This window comes from Neoarius graeffei, chromosome 15, assembly GCF_027579695.1.
Source record: "Neoarius graeffei isolate fNeoGra1 chromosome 15, fNeoGra1.pri, whole genome shotgun sequence".
Classification (NCBI taxonomy): domain Eukaryota; kingdom Metazoa; phylum Chordata; class Actinopteri; order Siluriformes; family Ariidae; genus Neoarius; species Neoarius graeffei.
Window position 1 is genome coordinate 54,360,011 of NC_083583.1, and position 19,904 is coordinate 54,379,914.

General features: G+C 40.7%; 2 protein-coding genes across 3 annotated transcripts in view; both read left to right on the forward strand.

Moving 5' to 3' along the window:
- Positions 1 to 19,904, forward strand: part of LOC132899027 (cystinosin-like) — a 260,058-nt gene that overhangs the window by 218,706 nt on the left and 21,448 nt on the right. The window lies entirely within an intron of this gene.
- Positions 13,342 to 19,744, forward strand: LOC132899611 (vimentin-type intermediate filament-associated coiled-coil protein-like). Of its 2 annotated transcripts, XM_060941649.1 has the most exons (3): positions 13,342 to 13,691; positions 13,831 to 14,031; positions 18,456 to 19,744. In XM_060941649.1, exons 2-3 carry the CDS (start codon positions 13,841 to 13,843, stop codon positions 18,808 to 18,810), a joined length of 546 nt encoding a protein of 181 aa, XP_060797632.1. In that variant the 5' UTR covers positions 13,342 to 13,691; positions 13,831 to 13,840; the 3' UTR covers positions 18,811 to 19,744. The 2 variants fall into 2 exon arrangements, with proteins under 2 accessions (XP_060797632.1, XP_060797633.1); XM_060941650.1 differs by having other exon boundaries at positions 13,342 to 14,031.

Consider the following 19,904-nt stretch of genomic DNA (forward strand, 5'->3'; position numbering starts at 1 on the left):
GTAATTCTTCTTTTTATTTTTGGGCGCTTTACATACAGCCGCTTGTATTAGCGCCCTCTTCAGGACAATTTGGCTAAAAATGGCAATGCACCTAATACAGTGGTGCATATAGCAGATTTTGCTCTCTCTCTCTCTCTCTCTCTCTCTCATATATATATATATATATAATGAGAGAGAGATTTATTCTGCTGTTCTTTCAAATTAGAATTATTCCCTTTGCATCTTTCCTCTGATTATTTATTGCATGCAAGTAAAACATGATACTCACAGGCCCGTAGGTGTGAATGGTTGTTTATCTCCATGTGTCAGCCCTGCGATGATCTGGTCACTTGTCCAGGGTATACCCTGCCTTTCGCCCATAGTCAGCTCTCAGCTGGGATAGGCTCCAGCTTGCCTGCGACCCTGTAGAACAGGATAAAGCGGCTAGAGATAATGAGATGAGATGGATGGTCAATTAAAACAAATGTCTTGATAGAACAGAAAACATGAAAAAATATGGAGAGAATAGATTACACAACTTTGGGTGCTTGTTAACTTTCCAAAAGCTTTAATGAATCATAAAACAAGGAGAGTTCTTTAAGAAATATAATTTTTACAACCAAAATGTTCTGCAATAGTTCCACTACCAAACCCATCGTACCCTGGGGGAATAATTGCTGTATATTTCCTGTATTAAGACATATAACATGCCCATCAAACACAAGGACAAATTCTAAAAGACAAATGAACTTTATTATCCAGTAGACTACAGCTCCATGAGGAAGACATGCACAACTTTCATCTGAACAAGAATGGCTCGTTGATAACAAATTGTCCCTACATAGGGTGACCAGATTTCCCTAGCCTGAAACAGGGACACTTTTGCGCGCGACCATGCTTGTGCACGCACACCTTTTTTTTACGTAAACATGACACTCAGAGAGGTGCTCTTAGGCAAGGCAAGGCAAGTTTATTTATATAGCACATTTCATACACAGTGGCAGTTCAATGTGCTTTACAGAAGTAAAAGCAAAACAGTAAACAATAGAGAATAAAATTACATAAAATAAATGGGAAAAAATATAATAAGAATTAAACAATAGTAGAAATAAAATAATAAAATGAAGTAGAAGTTCAAATAGGGTGGCACGGTGGTGTAGTGGTTAGCGCTATCGCCTCACAGCAAGAAGGTCCTGGGTTCGAGCCCTGGGGCCGGCAAGGGCCTTTCTGTGTGGAGTTTGCATGTTCTCCGCGTGTCCGCGTGGGTTTCCTCTGGGTGCTCTGGTTTCCCCCACAGTCCAAAGACATGCAGGTTAGGTTAACTGGTGACTCTAAATTGATCGTAGGTGTGAATGTGAGTGTGAATGGTTGTCTGTGTCTATGTGTCAGCCCTGTGATGACCTGGCAACTTGTCCAGGGTGTACCCCGCCTTTCGCCCGTAGTCAGCTGGGATAGGCTCCAGCTTGCCTGCGACCCTGTAGAACAGGATAAAGCGGCTAGAGATAATGAGATGAGATGAGAAGTTCAAATAGGGGGAAAAAAAGCTCACATTTATCAAAATCTCACATGAAATAAAACAAACAGGCATTTTGTTATCTAGTAGCATAGTGGTATACAGATCAGTTAAATTATGGTCAGACAACAGATTTTGTAATGGCTGAGAATAGGCCATGCTATGTCCATCGGCCAAATTTAAACTGATTTATTTCACCTGTTTGTGAGAACACCAAGAAGAATGCATATGCACATGTAGGCTATATCTCTAAAATTGTATGCACTATAGCATGAACTTAAAAAGTAGCTATGTGGCCTCAACATAGCCTAGGTCAGAATCAACCTTACTAACCATTCCCCACAACTGAATGAATAAAGCAAGAAGATGTGTACAAAAGTGAACACTTTAATGGAAGGTGCAACAAGCTGTTCAACACAGCAATATGGCCAAACTGTCAGAATGGTATGTTAAACAGAAATAAAAAAGAGAGAAGTGATTTGAGAATATATACTATGGAAGCCGAGAGAGGCCCTTCATATAATCCTTTTTTTTATTCACCTTGTTATCCCGAGATAACGACATAATTAATTCAGGATCTCTAGAAAACAACACAACTAATTCGAGATCTCGAGAAAACAAAACAATTATTCCGTGATCTCGAGAAAACAAAACAATTATTTCATGATCTCGAGTAAACAGCTGAGAAATGGTTCATTCAGGTGCGCCAAGAGACTTGTGATATCCTGACTTTGGGGCTATTTCTCATTCTGTATAGATGCAACTTTGGTCATTAGAATGTCTGGAATAATTGATCACCTAATAAGGCAGTATTTTGATCAGGGGTTGACACAGGGAGAGATTGCATTAAGTCTTTTAATAAGGGATAATTTCAAAATTAGTCCGCGGCACCTCTGCAGAAGACTGGCCTGGCTTCGTCTCTACCGACGGAGATACAGTGATCCAGCTGAGATCATGAAATAATTGTTTTGTTTTCTCGAGATCACGGAATAATTGTTTTGTTTTCTCGAGATCTCGAATTAGTTGTGTTGTTTTCTCGAGATCCTGAATTAATTATGTCGTTATCTCGGGATAACAAGGTGAATAAAAAAAGATTATATGAAGGGCCTCTCGCGGCTTCTGTAAATATACACTCAAACAAAACAGCAGTAAAGGAGGAGAGGGGCGACAGCCCGAGGAAAGCCCCCACAGGAGCGCACAGCATTTGCAACATAGGCTACCCAACTCAGTACAAGAACAAAGCACTTACAGTGTGTGCAGTAGGCTTCGTGCGCATTGTTCTGCACCTCTCAGAGGAAGGGGTAGGTGCCCTGTAAATCTTTGGAAAAGGTACATTTTCTTTTCGGCATAATTGCTGCGGCATTACTGCTGCTAGCTGCTAGACAAAGAACATTCGCGCCAGTTAATGTTTATTTTATTGTTGCATGGCAACACGTTCTGTTGTCTGGAATAATGTGGCTAAATAAACACCCATGCCACAGGGCCAGGGGGCAGTAACCAGGAAAGTTTGTGATTCCTGTCAATTCATCAAAATAGTAAATGCAGACATTTCTCCGCTAATGATTCCCATGCTGCTCAGTTGCAAACGTTGCGAGTGGCGAAAACCGGGACATATCCGTGTCCCGACAGACTTTTGTCGGGACACGGCACACACTGCACACACTGTAAGTGTTTTGTTCTTGTACTGAGTTGGGTAGCCTATGTTGCAAATGATGTGCGCTCCTGTGGGGGCTTTCCTCGGGCTGTCGCCCCTCTCCTCCTTTACTGCAGACTTTTGTGTCCCGACAGACTTTTGTCGGGACTCAGGACACACAACCCCAAATCAGGACTGTCCCGGTAAAACCGGGACATCTGGTCACCCTATCCCTACACCTTGGGAAGCCAGAGTATTGTATTTGCCTCTAAATGCAAGCTTAAGCAACGTATTAGTGTAAAGGTTAGATGTGGTGGAAATGACATTGTATTAAAGCAGCAAGTAACTTATTTAGGTGTTAATTTGGACTGATCATTGTCTGTTGATGTAATTGCTGAGAAAGTTGTCTCCAAATGTATAAACAAAGTTACATTCTTGTACAGAAATGCTAGGAAATTTGACTTGAAAACAAAGATACTGCTTGTCTCTGCTTTGATTCAGAGTCATTTCAACTATGCTTGTTGTGCATGGTGCAGTGGACTAACTAAAAACATCTCAGTCTCAATTACAGGTGGCACAAAATAAGGTTATCAGGTTCATGTTGAATCTCCCTCCTCGTAGTAGTGTTGGAGTGGATGAGCTCAAGAAAGTTGGTATGCTATCTGTTGATTAGCGTGTTAAACAACTTAAATTAAACCATGTATACAACATCTAGAACAACAATACTCCAGATTATATGAAATCTAACTTCCAGTTGTCTCGGCATAATCATACTAGAAATAGTTTTGGTTAATTTATTGTAAATCATGGTTCTTTTTAGTAAAAATAGTTTCTACCATACTGGTGCTAAGTTAGGGAATGATCTACCTGTTTCTGTTAAAATGTTAAGGAGGAAAGATGATTTTAAGAAAACTGTTAAGGAACATTTTATGTCGCAATTGTTAAACAACAACCAAGATGATTTTATGTATTATTAGTATTACTCATGTTCTTGTCTTTCCAATTCTTGCATATGTTATCAACTTTTTTTGTTGACCAATGTACTTTGTTAATGTGCCTTTTGCCGGTTGTCATTTTCTTTTTTCTTTTCAGAGGACCACAATGAAAATAAGTTTCTTGCTTTTTTGTGTTATCCTCAGCAATGTATTGTTTTTTTATGTATTTTATATACATGTACTTTTTTTTGCCAAGTAAATCAAATCAAAACTTTCAAGGAATCACTGTATCCTGTGGTGCTCTACTGTGGGGTTATACAACATATGAAAGCCTAGAAGATGAACAATATCATTTGTGCATGTTCTAATAAGTGGCTTGTCCTTTTCTCTGTTCGTTAATCCCATCTCTTTATTACACGAGTGTCACTGCCACCCATTGGATCAGAACACAGGTTAGTCCAAGAACTCAGTGTTAATAATAATAATAATAATAATAATAATAATAATAAATTTATTTAACCTTTTTTTATTTCAAAAATGACCATTGCCTGATTTTGATAAATCAGGTGCTGAGGACCATTAAATATCCAGATTATATTAAGTGAAGACTGTGTATAATTACCCCAAACTGCAGATACATTTAGTCTACTGAATGTAACTCCTAAGTAATACCTCAACAACCCAAAACTTTATTGTCCCATAAAGAGCGGTTGTCCAAAACCACAGTGGTCTATTTTAAAGAGGGGAAACTATTTCTGAAAAAGGAACATGATTTGAAGGTTTGGACAAAAACTGAAATTAATAAAAATTAATAAATCCTGTTATATAAACACAAGTCAAATGGCAACATTTATAAGAGCACAGATTTCAAGTTATAGTTCTCATATTTTAAAAAATAATGTGCATAATTAAAGTCACAATGCCTGATAATAACTTACACAATCTAAGTAAAGGGTGGGTAAGTAAGTCAGGAAATAAATACATATGTACCGACATACCATGGATGATGGAACACTGATGAAAGTTATATGAAATGAGTTATGGCCTTTTCTCTTTGTTTCATCTCTCTCTCTCTCTCTCTCTCTCTCATTGCTAGATCTAGATAATATGGAGCCCGTAAAGAGACAAATGTAAAAAGAAAACAAAACAAAAAATAGAAGTTATTTTACACCAAACTAGCAATCTATACAAACTAACAACTTCATCACCTACTCTACCTTGTCATCTAGCTGATTTCCTCTGGTACATTTCATGTTCTCACAGTATACCTCTGTAGAGTATCTCTCGTCAGAAACACTTCATATTTATGGAGTTCAGGTTTCTCTCAGTTAGAGGCTGTCCACATGGCAACGGATTCAGGTGAATCTGATAAAATTGTTTATCGTTTCAGCCTGGCGTCCACACGGCACCGGCATTTTGGGTGTCCCAAAACGAGAACGGGTTCCAGAGTGGAAAAATCTGGCAACGGCGCCGTTGCGAAGTCGTCTGGATGAGTAGAACGGATTTGTTTACGATGACGTCACAACCACATGGCTAGAACAAGCAGCACTCTTGCTGTTTTGTATGAACCACTGCATTGCATTCACTTTTGTATACAGCTTTTCTTTTAAATAAACAAGTAACTGAACCATTTCTTGAATTTCTTTTCTTTTATTGGATAAGACTGCTTTTCAAAATGTTCACACACAATATAAAAAGTTATATAAATTATATAAAAATGCTTTTCAAAATGTTCACACACAATAAGAAAATTAAGTTATATAAAACTATGCACACTAATAAAACTAATTTGTACACACAGAAGGCATGATTTCCTCGCGTAGTCACAGCCATCTTCTTCTTGTTGTTGTGTGCTTGTTCCTGTGAGTGCTTGACACCGGGTAGAAGAAGGGGTTTATGCGCATGCGTCCTACTTCTTCTATTGTTCTGGTGTCTCTGATGGGACCATCTTACAGCACATGTAGAGGTGTGGCATGTGTATTGCATCGTTTTCAGCAAGCGTTGCGTTGCCATATGTACCTGATATTTTACTGATCCGTTGCCCATGTGGACGCGATATTTTTTTAAATAAAATCTCGTTGCCGTTGTCGTGTGGATGTAGCTAGTTTCTTGTGTGCATCAGAAAGGGTGAATTCAGGTACATTTTTGTAATGTTAATTTCTGCAATTTATTTGAATAGCTAACACTTTAGCTCCACACATTATACATTTCTCGCTTTCTAACCACACCAGAAGAAAGAATGTAGATATCATACCCAGGGCCACATACCCACATGCCACACCTATTTTTAAAAAAATAAAAAATAAAATTTAAAAATCCACCTGAATTTAATGATCTGGGACACTTGTATAAGGCTTTTAAAAAAAAAGGGGGGGAAAGGCCTAATTCACATTATTTCCTGCATTCCAAGCTCAATATCACCAACTTGTAAAAAGCATTATGAAAAAAATGACAAGGACAGAAAGATCTCATCTCATCTCATTATCTCTAGCTGCTTTATCCTGTTCAAAGAAAATTTATATTATTTATAGATATTTAATTCACTCATTCATATAAACATCTCATTCATCTCATTATCTCTAGCCGCTTTATCCTGTTCTACAGGGTCGCAGGCAAGCTGGAGCCTATCCCAGCTGACTACGGGTGAAAGGCGGGGTACACCCTGGACAAGTCGCCAGGTCATCACAGGGCTGACACATAGACACAGACAACCATTCACACTCACATTCACACCTACGGTCAATTTAGAGTCACCAGTTAACCTAACCTGCATGTCTTTGGACTGTGGGGGAAAACGGAGCACCCAGAGGAAACCCACACAGACATGGGGAAAACATGCAAACTCTGCACAGAAAGGCCCTCGCCAGCCACGGGGCTCGAACCCGGACCTTCTTGCTGTGAGGCAACAGCGCTAACCACTACACCACCGTGCCGCCCCTCATATAAACATATAAAAAGTAATTTTTAAAGAAATAACCGAAATAAAGAAAATATCAATGAAACTACTTTCTACATTTGCCCTCTCTTTCCCTGACAGTGTGGTGCCACTGTATTCTGTAACATATGGGCGGCACGGTGGTGTAGTGGTTAGCACTGTCGCCTCACAGCAAGAAGGTTCTGGGTTCAAGCCCAGTGGCTGATGGGGGCTTTTCTGTGTGGACTTTGCATGTTCTCCCCATGTCTGTGTGGGTTTCCTCTGGGTGCTCTGGTTTCCCCCCCCCCAGTTCAAAGACATGTGATCAGATTAACATGAGGTGGCCCCCAACTGCTCCACAGGTGCTGTAGCATAGCTGCCCACTGCTCTGGGTGTGTGTGTGTTCAATACTCACTTGTGTGTGCAGGTGTGTGTTCACTACTTCAGATGGGTTAAATGCAATGGTTAAATTTCACAGTGTCTGTGCTTGAGTGTACGTGCGATAACAAAAGGCTTCTCGGCTTGGCTTCTTCTAACAAATTTCACTGCATTAATTATAGGTCAGATTTTCCTGTTTTGGCTGACTAATGACTTTTATATTTGTACATGATGAATAACTACAAAATACTATGGTTCTGTGTGTGTGTTTGTGTGTATGCACGCGTGCGAGAGAGAGAGAGAACAGAATATCGGTCTACCAACCTTAAACCAAGAAGAAGTACAACCCCGATTCCAAAAAAGTTGGGACAAAGTACAAATTGTAAATAAAAATGGAATGCAATGATGTGGAAGTTTCAAAATTCCATATTTTATTCAGAATAGAACATAGATGACATATCAAATGTTTAAACTGAGAAAATGTATCATTTAAAGAGAAAAATTAGGTGATTTTAAATTTCATGACAACACATCTCAAAAAAGTTGGGACAAGGCCATGTTTACCACTGTGAGACATCCCCTTTTCTCTTTACAACAGTCTGTAAACGTCTGGGGACTGAGGAGACAAGTTGCTCAAGTTTAGGGATAGGAATGTTAACCCATTCTTGTCTAATGTAGGATTCTAGTTGCTCAACTGTCTTAGGTCTTTTTTGTTGTATCTTCTGTTTTATGATGCGCCAAATGTTTTCTATGGGTGAAAGATCTGGACTGCAGGCTGGCCAGTTCAGTACCTGGACCCTTCTTCTACGCAGCCATGATGCTGTAATTGATGCAGTATGTGATTTGGCATTGTCATGTTGGAAAATGCAAGGTCTTCCCTGAAAGAGACATCGTCTGGATGGGAGCATATGTTGCTCTAGAACCTGGATATACCTTTCAGCATTGATCGTGTCTTTCCAGATGTGTAAGCTGCCCATACCACACGCACTAATGCAACCCCATACCATCAGAGATGCAGGCTTCTGAAATGAGCGCTGATAACAACTTGGGTCGTCCTTCTCCTCTTTAGTCCGAATGACACGGTGTCTCTGATTTCCATAAAGAACTTCAAATTTTGATTCGTCTGACCACAGAACAGTTTTCCACTTTGCCACAGTCCATTTTAAATGAGCCTTGGCCCAGAGAAGACGTCTGCGCTTCTGGATCATGTTTAGATACGGCTTCTTCTTTGAACTATAGAGTTTTAGCTGGCAACGGCAGATGTCACGGTGAATTGTGTTCACAGATAATGTTCTCTGGAAATATTCCTGAGCCCATTTTGTGATTTCCAATACAGAAGCATGCCTGTATGTGATGCAGTGCCGTCTAAGGTCCCGAAGATCACGGGCACCCAGTATGGTTTTCCGGCCTTGACCCTTACGCACAGAGATTCTTCCAGATTCTCTGAATCTTTTGATGATATTATGCACTGTAGATGATGATATGTTCAAACTCTTTGCAATTTTACACTGTTGAACTCCTTTCTGATATTGCTCCACTATTTGTCGGCGCAGAATTAGGGGGATTGGTGATCCTCTTCCCATCTTTACTTCTGAGAGCTGCTGCCACTCCAAGATGCTCTTTTTATACCCAGTCATGTTAATGACCTATTGCCAGTTGACCTAATGAGTTGCAATTTGGTCCTCCAGCTGTTCCTTTTTTGTACCTTTAACTTTTCCAGCCTCTTATTGCCCCTGTCCCAACTTTTTTGAGATGTGTTGCTATCATGAAATTTCAAATGAGCCAATATTTGGCATGAAATTTCAAAATGTCTCACTTTTGACATTTGATATGTTGGCTATGTTCTATTGTGAATACAATATCAGTTTTTGAGATTTGTAAATTGTTGCATTCCGTTTTTATTTACAATTTGTACTTTGTCCCAACTTTTTTGGAATTGGGGTTGTAGTTGGCAGGTTAATGTGGTTAGAGAGCTATCTGATTATGCGCTAGTTACTAACCAGACAATCAGTTTAAACAGACAGGGACAGACTACAGACCAAATGCAACATCTCTTTAGTTTACCATCTTATACTCCATCAAAGCATCCATCCATTATCTGTCGCCGCTTATCCTCTTCTACAGGGTCGTGGGCAAGCTGGAGCCTATCCCAGCTGAATACAGGTGAGAGGTGGGGTACACCCTGGACAAGTCGCCAGGGCTGACACATAGAGACAAACAACCATTCACACTCACATTCACACCTATGCTCAATTTAGAGCCACCTGCATGTCTCTGGACTGTGGGGGAAACCGGAGCACCCAGAGGATGCAGACACAGGGAGAACATGCAAACTCCACACAGAAAGGCCCTCACTGGCCGCTGGACTCGAACCCAGGACCTTCTTGCTGTGAGGCGACAGTGCTAACCACTACACCACCATGCCACCCTCCAGCAAAGCAGCGTTGTATAAAATTATATGATGTGACTGAATAACTATGCATGCAACTTCAGGAAGTCCCTAAAGGCATATTTCCCTCACTGAAAGAACTTAAATAACTGTCCCAGATTACCCAAAGCATGCTGTCCCACATTCTCAATCATATCTGATAAAGTAGGACAACTGTTTGAAAAAAAGAAAAGAAACTAACACACATTTTCAACACTTTAATACATATTTTGTTGCTTGAAAAGATCACAAGCATAATTTGATAACAATTAAGAACACTATCTTATTTATGACTGATTTATATTCTTCACATTATCTTGTCAGAAGCCTGTCACTGACTTTGTCAAGCAATTCTCAGGGACAGGCTTCTGATTGACATTTGTCCTGCCCCTTTCTGTGACATCACCCCATGAAGTCATGTGATTTCCGTCACATGACAGCCATGCTAAACCTATAGTAAAAGTCCTGTTGACTCGATTTTGTTAGGACAGGAAATAAACACACTGGAGCTGAGGTGTCCCACATTACCGAATTTACCCTAAATTCTAATTAAATAGGCGATATTATTTTTGTATTAATGTACATTAATACTAAATTAACTCTAATTAGTGTAGACTAGATACCTCGGGGATATGCAGATATAAAGTACAGATTTGAAATAAACACAAGTACAGGTTTGATTAAAGCATTTAAGATTCGTGTATATAATCAGAGTAAAAACCTACTATTCGTAAAATATTTAATTGCAAACATATGTTGAATTAAGAATTTGGAAGAGCCCCTTATTACAGATTCGTTCATGTTAAATCCGTTCACTGAAATAAAAACTGGTCAAATTACAATCAGTTTAATTTTGTACACATAATGCGCTAAATAGGGCCTTTTGAGCCATTATTTAATATACTAAATAGTGCACTTGTTTAGTGAGTAGGGAATATTTTGGTACTCAACCGTGGTTGGTCCTTTGGCGCTTTACTTCCGGGGCGGAGCAGCTACAGGTTGCTTGGCTTGTCGTGAATCAAGCCAGTGAGTCAGTGAATCAGATCATTCAGTTGACCAATAAGAGTCGACTCTTTCGATTCCCAAACGGTTAATAGTGGGGGTTTTTTTTGTCCTAATCTAGACAAAGACATTTTAACCAGTGATCTCCCCCCCCGAATAATAAATAATTACACAGAGGCCGGAAGTCGCTTAGCACTCTATCTATTCATAAACATGACCATGAAGGAAACTGTTCGGACATACGAAGAAATGAAAAATTACAACATTAAATGTCACCGCGACTACTACAGGTGAATTAATTCACGCTAACGAACGCCTCAAATGTTGAACTTTATATATATATATATATATATATATATATATATATATATAGTGCTCAGTGTAAATGAGTGCACCCCCTTTGAAACGTAACATTTTAAACAATATCTCAGTGAACACAAACAATTTCCAAAATGTTGACAAGACTAAGTTTAATATAACATCTGTTTAACTTATAATGTGAAAGTAAGGTTAATAATATAAACTTAGATTGCACATTTTTCAGTTTTACTCAAATTAGGGTGGTGCAAAAATGAGTACACCCCACAACAAAAACTACTACATGTAGTACTTTGTATGGCCTCCATGATTTTTAATGACAGCACCAAGTCTTCTAGGCATGGAATGAACAAGTTGGCGACATTTTGCAACATCAATCTTTTTCCATTCTTCAATAATGACCTCTTTTAGTGACTGGATGCTGGATGGAGAGTGATGCTCAACTTGTCTCTTCAGAATTCCCCCCCCCAAAAAATAATTTATTTCCACCACAAAGGTGAAGGCTACAAGAAGATCAGCAAAGCTTTACTTATCAGTCAGAATACTGTAGCAAAAGTGGTACAACAATTTAAGAAAGGTGGAACTGCAACCATCTCACAGAGACGTCCAGGTCGTCCACGGGAGTTAACACCTCGACAGGAGCGTCTTCTGATGAGAAGGGTTGAAGAAAATCAGCATTCAAGTTCACTGCAGTTACCTAAAGAAGTAGAAAGCCAAACTGAAGTGACTATTTCCTGTGACACAATACGGCATACACTGCAGAGGAATGGCATGCATGGATGCCGTCCACGAAAGAAGCCTCTCCTAAAGCCCAGGCACAAAAAAGCCCGCCTAGAGTTTGCCAGGGCCCATGCTGACAAAGATGAAGGCGACTGGGACTCTGGAGTGATGAGACCAAGATAAATGTTTTTGGAACTGATGGCTTCAAAACTGTATGGCGTCGCAAAGGTGAGGAATACAAAGAAAAATGCATGGTGCCTACAGTGAAACATGGTGGTGGCAGTGTCCTTATGTGGGGCTGCATGAGTGCTGCTGGTGTCGGGGAGCTGCATTTCATTGATGGCATCATGAATTCACAGACGTATTGCTCTATACTGAAAGAGAAGATGCTACCATCACTCCGTGCCCTTGGTCGTTGTGCACTTTTCCAACATGACTAAACACACATCTAAGGCCACTGTTGGATTTCTGAAGAAGAACAGGGTGAAAGTGATTCAGTGGCCAAGTCTGTCTCCTGATCTGAACCCAATCGAACACCTATGGGGAATTCTGAAGAGACAAGTTGAGCATCACTCTCCATCCAGCATCCAGTCACTAAAAGAGGTCATTGTTGAAGAATGGAAAAAGATTGATGTTGCAAAATGTCACCAGCTTGTTCATTCCATGCCTAGAAGACTTGGTGCTGTCATTAAAAATCATGGAGGCCATACAAAGTACTACATGTAGTAGTTTTTGTTGTGGGGTGTACTCATTTTTGCACCACCCTAATTTGAGCTAGTGACACATTAGTGTGTCATTAGTGTGTCATTGTCGTTTACACCCTACTGACACACCCTAATGACACATTTTTCAGTTTTACTCAAATTAGGGTGGTGCAAAAATGAGTACACTCCACAACAAAAACTACTACATGTAGTAGTTTTTGTTGTGGAGTGTACTCATTTTTGCACCACCCTAATTTGAGTAAAACTGAAAAATGTGTCATCTAAGTTATATTATTAATCTTACTTTCACGTTATAAGTTAAACAGATGTTATATTAAACTTTGTCAACATTTTTGGAAATTGTTTGTGTTCATTGAGATATTGTTTAGGCGGCACGGTGGTGTAGTGGTTAGCGCTGTCGCCTCACAGCAAGAAGGCCCGGGTTCGAGCCCCGGGGCCGGCGAGGGCCTTTCTGTGTGGAGTTTGCATGTTCTCCCCGTGTCCGCATGGGTTTCCTCCGGGTGCTCCGGTTTCCCCCACAGTCCAAAGACATGCAGGTTAGGTTAACTGGTGACTCTAAATTGACCGTAGGTGTGAATGGTTGTCTGTGTCTATGTGTCAGCCCTGTGATGACCTGGCGACTTGTCCAGGGTGTACCCCGCCTTTCGCCCGTAGTCAGCTGGGATAGGCTCCAGCTTGCCTGCGACCCTGTAGAAGGATAAAGCGGCTAGAGATAATGAGATGAGATGAGATGAGATATTGTTTAAAATGTTACTTTTCAAAGAGGGTGCACTCATGCGAGTCGGCTCATGAGCCGACTCGTTTTCGAACGACACATGACTAGCTTGTTGCGAGAGATTGAAAAACAGGAGCAGCTTTAAAGCCAATGGTGTTATAGTAGTTATATTTAATGAATGTATGGTAATATTTAATAACTGTAGAATAGTATTCTTGTAAGTAGATAGGCGGTGATGTGACGTTGATTTGGAGCATCAATGCTTCGAGAAAAGGCTGAAAGGCTAAAATATAGCTAGCTAGCTATTAGTTAGCTAGCTTGCTACGCTAAAGTCACCGCGTAGTGCCAATGAAGCTGAAGTAATTGCTTGGACAGTTCTTGTGCATGCGACTCAGCTAATAGCAGGCTGCTAATCGGGGCAGACTGAAAGGGTAAGTATGTAGGGTGAAGGATGGATAGCTAGCTAGCTAGCTAGCTAACAGCTGTCACTGATGTTGTTGTGTATGTTCCTCCTGGCTAATCACACTAATAATAGTCGCTGACCGACTGATCTCGAGTCTATTCTGACAGGTTCGTTGACATGTCGTCTCCATCACCGGTACAAATAAGGGAAGCGAACGCACATCTGGCTGCTCTGCACAGGCGAGTCGCAGATCTGGAGCAGAAACTGGAGGCAGCCGAGAACACGCTGAGGGAGCAGGCAGAGAGTCTGATCCGGAAAGACGAACAACTCAGGGCAGCAACACAGGAAATAACCGAGAATAAGGACAGGTAAACGACAAATATCCTGTACATACACTACCGTTCAAAAGTTTGGGGTCACTTTGATTTGAAATGTCCTCATTTTTGAAAGAAAAGCACTGTTCTTTTCAATGAAGATCACTTTAAACTAATCAGAAATCCACTCTATACATTGCTAATGTGGTAAATGACTATCTCATTCTCATCTCATTATCTCTAGCCGCTTTATCCTTCTACAGGGTCGCAGGCAAGCTGGAGCCTATCCCAGCTGACTACGGGCGAAAGGCGGGGTACACCCTGGACAAGTCGCCAGGTCATCACAGGGCTGACACATAGACACAGACAACCATTCACACTCACATTCACACCTACGGTCAATTTAGAGTCACCAGTTAACCTAACCTGCATGTCTTTGGACTGTGGGGGAAACCGCAGCACCCGGAGGAAACGGACACGGGGAGAACATGCAAACTCCGCACAGAAAGGCCCTCGCCGGCCCCGGGGCTCGAACCCAGGACCTTCTTGCTGTGAGGCGACAGCGCTAACCACTACACCACCGTGCCGCCCCGGTAAATGACTATTCTAGCTGCAAATGTCTGGTTTTTAGTGCAATATCTCCATAAGTCTATAGAGGCCCATTTCCAGCAACTCTCACTCCAGTGTTCTAATGGTACAATGTGTTCGCTCATTGCCTCAGAAGGCTAATGGATGATTAGAAAACCCTTGTACAATCATGTTAGCACAGCTGAAAACAGTTGAGCTCTTTAGGCCAAGTTTACATTAGACCGTATCTGTCTCGTTTTCTTCGCGGATGCACTGTCCATTTACATTAAAACGCCTGGAAACGCCGGGAAACGGGAATCCGCCAGGGTCCACGTATTCAATCCAGATCGTGTCTGGTCCGGTGCTGTGTAAACATTGAGAATACGCGGATACGCTGTGCTGAGCTCTAGCTGGTGTCGTCATTGGACAACGTCACTGTGACATCCACCTTCCTGATTCGCTGGCGTTGGTCATGTGACGCGACTGCTGAAAAATGGCGCGGACTTCCGCCTTGTATCACCTTTCATTAAAGAGTATAAAAGTATGAAAATACTGCAAATACTGATGCAAATACTGCCCATTGTGTAGTTATGATTGTCTTTAGGCTTGCCATCCTTCCACTTGCAAGTGGTAAGTGATATGCGCTGGGATCACACACACAGCGGCTCAGTCCCAAATCACTGCTCGTGCGCTATACTCGCGCGCTCTGTGAGCTGCGCAGGGCCGGAGTGCGCACCCTCCAGAGGGCACTTGCTGTTCAGGGCGGAGTGATTTGGAGCGCAGGATGCCTGCGGAGCCGAGCGTATCCGTGTATTGGTGTTGCTGTGTGCACGCGAATCGTGTATTGGTGTTGCTGTGTGCACGCTAATCGTTTTAAAAACGTTAATCTGATGATCCGCTGGTACGGTCTAATGTAAACCTCACCTTAGAGAAGCTATAAAACTGACCTTCCTTTGAGCAGATTGAGTTTCTGGAGCATCACATTTGTGGGGTCGATTAAATGCTCAAAATGGGCAGAAAAATGTCGTCTTGACTATATTTTCTATTCATTTTACAACTTATGGTGGGAAATAAAAGTGTGACTTTTCATGGAAAACACAAAATTGTTTGGGTGACCCCAAACTTTTGAACGGTAGTGGCATAAGGCATATGATCATAAGGCAGATGTTGTTTAACCCTGTGTTCTCTTATCTACTTCTCAGTAGATGTACTGTTCACAGGTTATTGAGAACAACTCAATTTTGTATCACTGCTATGCAGATGACACCCAAATTTATTTTGCTCAATCACCTAATGATCATGCCCCCCTTGAATGCCTCTACCAGTGTATCAACCAAATCAACAACTGGATGTCACAAAATTTTCTTCAAATTTTTTTTTCAAACCGGTCCTCCGGTTTCCCCCACAGTCCAAAGACATGCAGGTTAGGTTAACTGGTGACTCTAAATTGACTGTAGGTGTGAATGTGAGTGTGAATGGTTGTCTGTGTGTCAGCCCTGTGATGACCTGGCGACTTGTCCAGGGTGTACCCCGCCATTCGCCCGTAGTCAGCTGGGATCGGCTCCAGCTTGCCTGCGACCCTGTAGAACAGGATAAAGCGGCTAGAGATGATGAGATGAGGACTTGTGTCAAAAAATGATCTGGAAAAACTTATACATGCCTTCATCTCTAGTAGGGTTGATTACTGCAATGGCCTTTTCACAGGCCTGCTAAAAAAAGACCATCAAACGACTTCAGGTGATTCAAAATGCAGCAGCTAGGGTTCTCACACGAACAAAAAGAACAGAGCACATTACTCCAATTCTAAGGTCCCTTCACTGGCTTCCAGTAAGCTACAGAATTGACTTTAAAGCATTGCTGCTGGTGTACAAATCTCTAAATGGTACAGGGCCCAATTACCTCTCTGATATGTTGCAGTGGCCTAACCCAATCAGATCTACCAGATCGCAGCAGCAAAATTTACTGGTAAAACCTGTTGTTAAAACAAAGTGTGATGAAGCAGCTTTTAGCTACTATGCAGTCCAGCGATGGAACCAACTCCCAGAGGACATCAAAAATGCTCCTGCTGTTGGCAGCTTCAAATCTAGACTAAAGACCAAGCTGTTTTCAGATGCTTTTTGCTAACTGATAAATATCATCTTTACATGTTTTAAACTTTTACAGTCTTTGCATGTTTTAAGCTTAACTTTTATTCCATTTTATTCTGCTGTTTTTACTGAACTTTTACTTCATTTTATTACTTTATTTCTACTATTGTTTATTCTCATTTTTTATTTTTCTCTCTTCTTCCCCCTTTATTTTATGCCATTTTATTTTCTATTGCTTACTGTTTTGCCTTTACCTCTGTAAAGCACATTGAACTGCCACTGTGTATGAAATGCGCTATATAAATAAACTTGCCTTGCCAGGTTATGTTAACCAAGCCGGGTAATATCTGAAATAACCAACCTGCCTGTTTCACCAGGGTTGTGCGCGCACATGTGTGATCCTGGATACACTTGGCTTTAAAATGCCTCTTGGGTGATCGGATTACAAGTGGACAGCCGAGCTACATCACCATTGTCTATTGTCCAGCTGACCACTGCTTACATCACTTCTGCTAGGAGGTCAAAGGGCCCCGTACACAGTTATGTTAAAAATGTTAAACCTGCATCATATCTTCATTAATTTCTTGCACTCAACCATGTACATCAGTGATCCTCTCCGTTTTTTTTTTTTTTTTTCAAGAGTTGATGCACAGCGTCCTGCATTGATAACGGAGTTTCCCGTTACATACTTTTGGGGACACCGTCAGGACGTGTTTACACTACAAAAGATACATGGTCAAATGCGTCACAGACCACCTCGACAAGTGATTTGAGTGAAATGTGTCTTGAATGCATCTTGGTGGTAATTTACACTTGTATTTAGTGCTGTCAACAATCAGATCGCCCAAGACGTATTTTAAAACCAAGTATGAACAGGTCAGACTGAATTCACATTTGGTTGGTGTAATGTGATTTGTTTCATTATAGTAGTCTGTTTTATTCTCTGGTCAACATGGTACTTGTGTAATATAAATGTAAGGTGTGTGTGTGTGTGTGTGTGTGTGTGTGTGTGTAGCAGATGCACCAAATAATATAAATTTGTTCCACTGTGAGTAAAACGGAACACAAAAGTTGACATACTTATTGTCCATTCTGCAGTTACTGATTGTTGCTCTGCAGTCCCTTTTCTGTTATTGAAAATGGACCATAACTGGCTTAGCGAAAACTTTTTTGTTATTGGGGAATGTTTGTTTTTATCTGAACTATTTTCAGTTTTCAGGCTGTTGCACTGGTATGAGTGTATCGGGTATCTCACTGTTGCTGAGGTTTTTAAACATCCATTATAGAAGTGTAGTCAAAGAGTAGTTCATTTCCTTCGTGCCAATTTTGTGTTTGTTCTCTAGCCCTGTGATCAATGCCAGTTTCTGATTTAACGTACAACCACAGGATCAGTGTCAAGAACATACAACCGACACTGATCCTGTGGTTGTATGTTTTTGCTTGGGCAACTGTTTTGAGAGGGGGGAATCCTGGTAATAATGTGTGTCATGCATTTGTACCAGCACCACACACACATCACCCCGAGGATACTATCTACTCAGGTGTGATCTCTTTCCAGTGATGGATGAGGTAGAGAGGGAGCTGACAAACCAATATATACCAAGAAAATGCACTGATATGCTGTGTATCTGATCAAAGGGTTAATTAACATAGCTATGTTCTAGGTATACCTCATAAAAGGGTCACGGAGTGTAAACTCATGTTATGAATTTTCACATGTTCATCCAAAGTGACAAAATTTAAAATCTATTAAACCAGCATCATCAGGTTTGATCAAGTAGTGTCTCTCTCTCTTTTTTCCCCCTCCCCCACTCCATTTGCAAGGGAGATTTCCTACCTCCATGAGAAGCTTTGTCAGTCAGAAGAATCCATTCAGAAACTCCAGCACATGGTGAAAGAGAAAGATTCCCTGATTGGGCAGTTGCAGCACCGCTGCCAGCTGTTGGACAACATCTGCAAAAGCCGTCCTCTGTTAGACAGCATGCTGGCCCAGATGGCCGAGGCTGAGAGAATGGGGCCTGTTATTGACTTAGTAAACACCACAGCAGACACTTCACTCACGGATGGAGAGTCTAACTGCAGCCCCTGTGGCCTGTCCAATCACAAAGACTTTTCGCTCAGTGAAGATGACATGGACGATCCAGAGCTCGAGGGTGTAATGTTTGGAACGACAGTATGAAAAGACTTATTTCCATATTTTGTCTTTAGTAGAACAGACGTGGAACTTTGTCCATTATGAGAAGCGTTAGTTGGCTTTTGGTTGATTTTCATCCAAATGTGTATCCAGTCCAATTAATTTCCTTTAAAAAAAAAAAATTACTATGGGTATAATTCAACAAGCTGTGCCCATGACATCACCTCTGTAAAGCAGTTTTAAATATGGTAACCTAAGACAGTAATAACCCTATAAATCCACATGTAACCATTTGTTTTTCTAAGACTTGACTAAAAAAAAAAAGCTGAAGTACATTTTTGATAAAGTTATCATTTGGGAATAATTCAATAAGGCAAGAACATGAGAAGCCTCACCCATATTGTACATGATCTACATTCCTTATTGCATCATATTTGAATCTGTGCCACTAACATTTTTATGCAAATGTTACTCATACATACATTCAGATGTCAGACAGCAGTTGGTTGGTTTGGTTCCATATAATCTTCACATGATTTGTAAATGCTTTATTCAGTTGTAATTCCCCTTGTCATCCTCTTAGTAATATTAATTCTAGGTCACAAAAATCCATTTTATTTTCAGTTACATATTGAATTTAGTCTGAACACGGACAAGTTTTAAGATGAATGGTTCCACTTTAATCAATGTGTTGGTTTTTCACTTATCCCTCAAAATGAGTCATTCAAGTGGGTAACTGTTGCACATATTCTAGCTATCGACTGTCCTGTTTGGAACTTTACGGCTAGAAAAAATTTGAATATCTTACTTTGTTTTATGCAAAGGTGAAGTGTGCTATTGCATCATGGCACAGTGCTTGTGTTATCAGGGCATGTGTGTGTTACCTTTTATTTTCTACAAAGTTAATTGGTGCCTCAGATGTTAGCACTTGGTCTATGGAATTATTTATTCTACATTAAACTATTTTGCTATTCTATAATGGCTCATTTACTGCCATTTTGACAAATGCTGTTGAACATTAAGTCTCCAGTCATTAATTCAGTGAATATATTTTTGCATCAACATTACAGGAAACTATTCATGATGAGATTGAGTGTACAATGTCTCAAGAAAGCAGTAGAAAATACATAAATTGGCAT